This window comes from Poecilia latipinna, unplaced genomic scaffold, assembly GCF_001443285.1.
Source record: "Poecilia latipinna isolate Pla-1442-1.1 unplaced genomic scaffold, P_latipinna-1.0 Scaffold2266, whole genome shotgun sequence".
Lineage (NCBI taxonomy): Eukaryota > Metazoa > Chordata > Actinopteri > Cyprinodontiformes > Poeciliidae > Poecilia > Poecilia latipinna.
In genome coordinates this window covers 198,914-201,466 of record NW_015114882.1, presented here as the reverse complement: position 1 = coordinate 201,466, position 2,553 = coordinate 198,914, and the positions used below count along the sequence as shown (strand labels likewise).

At 47.6% G+C, this 2,553-nt stretch overlaps 2 protein-coding genes across 5 annotated transcripts in view; one reads left to right on the top strand and one right to left on the bottom strand.

The window, feature by feature from the left end:
- Positions 1-1,262: 1,262 nt before the first annotated feature.
- Positions 1,263-2,553, bottom strand: part of mkrn2 (makorin, ring finger protein, 2) — an 8,147-nt gene continuing 6,856 nt past the window's right edge. For both annotated transcript variants that reach the window (XM_015018359.1, XM_015018360.1), the window contains exons 6-10: positions 2,271-2,336; positions 2,054-2,202; positions 1,826-1,936; positions 1,606-1,750; positions 1,263-1,532 (exon numbers count right to left, since the gene is read on the bottom strand). In XM_015018359.1, the coding sequence (XP_014873845.1) occupies positions 1,374-1,532; positions 1,606-1,750; positions 1,826-1,936; positions 2,054-2,202; positions 2,271-2,336 (630 nt within the window). In that variant the 3' untranslated portion in view covers positions 1,263-1,373. The remainder of the gene's footprint in view (positions 1,533-1,605; positions 1,751-1,825; positions 1,937-2,053; positions 2,203-2,270; positions 2,337-2,553) is intronic.
- LOC106937052 (collectin-12-like) overlaps positions 2,320-2,553 on the top strand; it is a 4,357-nt gene continuing 4,123 nt past the window's right edge. For all 3 annotated transcript variants that reach the window (XM_015018366.1, XM_015018367.1, XM_015018365.1), the window contains exons 1-2: positions 2,320-2,355; positions 2,435-2,548. In XM_015018366.1, the coding sequence (XP_014873852.1) occupies positions 2,347-2,355; positions 2,435-2,548 (123 nt within the window). In that variant the 5' untranslated portion in view covers positions 2,320-2,346. The remainder of the gene's footprint in view (positions 2,356-2,434; positions 2,549-2,553) is intronic.

Here is a 2,553-nt window from a genome sequence, read left to right as displayed (position 1 = left end):
CCAGAACCAGAACCAGAACCAGACTGGTTTCAGAACTTTGTTTTGTGTGTTTTAGCATTTTTCCTACAAATCTTACGTTGTGAGGAAACGCTGCTGCTTATTGGCCCCAGAAAATCAAATGCTGTTTTTGGGTTATGGTCAGGTGGAGGGCAGCAGGGCTGTCCAAACTTCTTGTGGCCAAAATTATCAAATCAAAAAAACTTGAGTCAAAAAAAATTTATTTTACCTTCTCAAAAACAAAATATGGATGCAGTACTTTAAATAATCAGATTTGTTGCTTGACAGGGATAAATTATTGCAGATCCAAAACTTATAAAGGGTTCTGCAGGGTTGCCTTGTTAAAACAACAGAAATGTTCTAGTCAGTTCTGATCAGCAGGATCAGGATTTGGGTCACTCTTTCTTCAGCAAGACTTGGTGCATTTAAGTTTACAAAATGAATTAAACGTAGATTTGGGTGCAGCAAACTTCACTTTTGACCGCATGGTCTGTGCAAGAGAACATGAAAAGCCTGATTATTTAAAGACAAAAACTTTGTGTTGTAGCAATTTTTTTATTGTACAAATAATTACATTTTTAAAAAATTATCAAATTCGTGTCATTCCTCACCCACAAACATTTTGGACCCCCTGGTTTAGGGTTGGGTTGTAGAAATGAACAAAAAACGAACGGACGTTAACGCGTTAATTTTGATTATTTTTAATGCAAAGGATCACCTTATTTTCTGTTTTTGCGTACAAAAGTTCCAGCTGGAACCTTTGTGTTCATGTGTGTACATCTTGCAGTTACATCCGCTAACATTTCTGATTTCTGGAGATTAAACACGTCATTACAGTAGAAATAAGACAAAACAAACTTACAGTAACTTTTCAGCAAGATACCAATAAAAAAAGTTATAGTTTATTGTAGATAATTTCACTCTATAAGTGAAATAATTATCCAGTAGAACGAGTCCTCTGTGTGAAACAATGGAAACTCTCCAATCTGATGGCTGAAGAACCAGAGGAACAGATTAAAAAAAAAAACATTTGTTGCAGAGTTCATATGTCTATTTACGCAACAATTTAACAGCAAATAATTTTTTAAATTGAAGATGTTGCTTATTTTATGAATTTTTAATTCAAATGATTAAATGTGAATAATTAATTAGACCCTGAAATTAAATTGATTAAAAATTGTAGTCTTGTCCCACCATCAGTAGACATACATATGTGTATGTGTGTGTGAATGCGTGTGTGTGTGTGTAAATCAACTCCAAACAGCTTCAGATTTAAACGGTCTCTATTTACTTTATACACCATAAATAAATATCCGTTCCATCAGCCTCCAGTCAGGACCAACATGGCCGCCGGTTGCCATGGAGACGGCAGGCCTCTACACCCCGGGGTTGGGTGGACCCTCGGCTTCCTCTGCGCTCGGACCCGACATCTGCATGAAGAGCTGGCGCAGCTCAGTGATGTCATCATCCAGCGGCGGAGCGGCGTGCTGCTCCCGCTCCTCGATGAAGTCCCAGAGCCGGACCCTGTTCATGAACTGGAGACACAGAACCGGGTCAGAACCACAGGGATCGCATGGCCAAGGGGTAACGGCAGTGGTGGGTTCTGACCCGGACATTTCCCTCGGAGCTCAGCTGCTTCCGGGGCCGGTCCGGTTCCGGTCGGGTTCCGTCCGGGTAGGCGTGGAGGTACAGGCAGTTTCCCCCGAAGGGACAGGAGCCGCGGCCCTGGTCGAAGTATTTACAGGCCTTCTTACTGCAGAAACAGAGGAGTCAGGCACGCACTCTGATTGGCCGACAGCCAGGGGGCGGGGCTTACACAGGAAGTTACCTCACGCCCGACTTGAAGAGCTCGATCAGCTGATCCTTCTCTTCCTGGTCCTCGACCCAATAGACAGATGGGATGACGAACTCCGAGATGATCCGACACTCCGGACAGGACCTGGAGGGAGTACCGGGTCAGAACCACTGAGAGAGACTGAAGGGTCTCTACAGAACCCTCATCTCTTTCTATTTTCTCTGGTTGTGGTCTACGGTACCAGAACCGGGCCGGACTCACTTGATGATCTTGTTGCAGAAGTTGGTGGTTCCACGCCACTGGCGGATGCAGCTGAGGCAGAAGGTGTGGCAGCAGGAGGACAGGATGCCGAACCGCCGCTCCGACGGCGCCGCCTTCTGGACCACCACCTCCATGCAGATGGAGCACACCTGCACAGGTACAGGGCCGTCAGGACCCTGTCGTCACGGCAACCGGCACAGAAACTCACCCCACCCACCTTGTTCTGGCTGAGCTGGGCGGCGAACGCCTTCTCCATGTCGGCCTCAAAGGCCAGCAGGCACACCTGGAGAGAGATGGGTCAGGTACCAGAGCCCGGTCCGACAGGTACCAGGTACCAGAGCCCGGTCCGACAGGTACCAGGACCCGGACCCGGTCCGACAGGTACCAGAGCCCGGTCCGACAGGTACCAGGTACCAGAGCCCGGTCCGACAGGTACCAGGACCCGGACCCGGTCCGACAGGTACCAGAGCCCGGTCCGACAGGTACCAGGACCCGGTCCG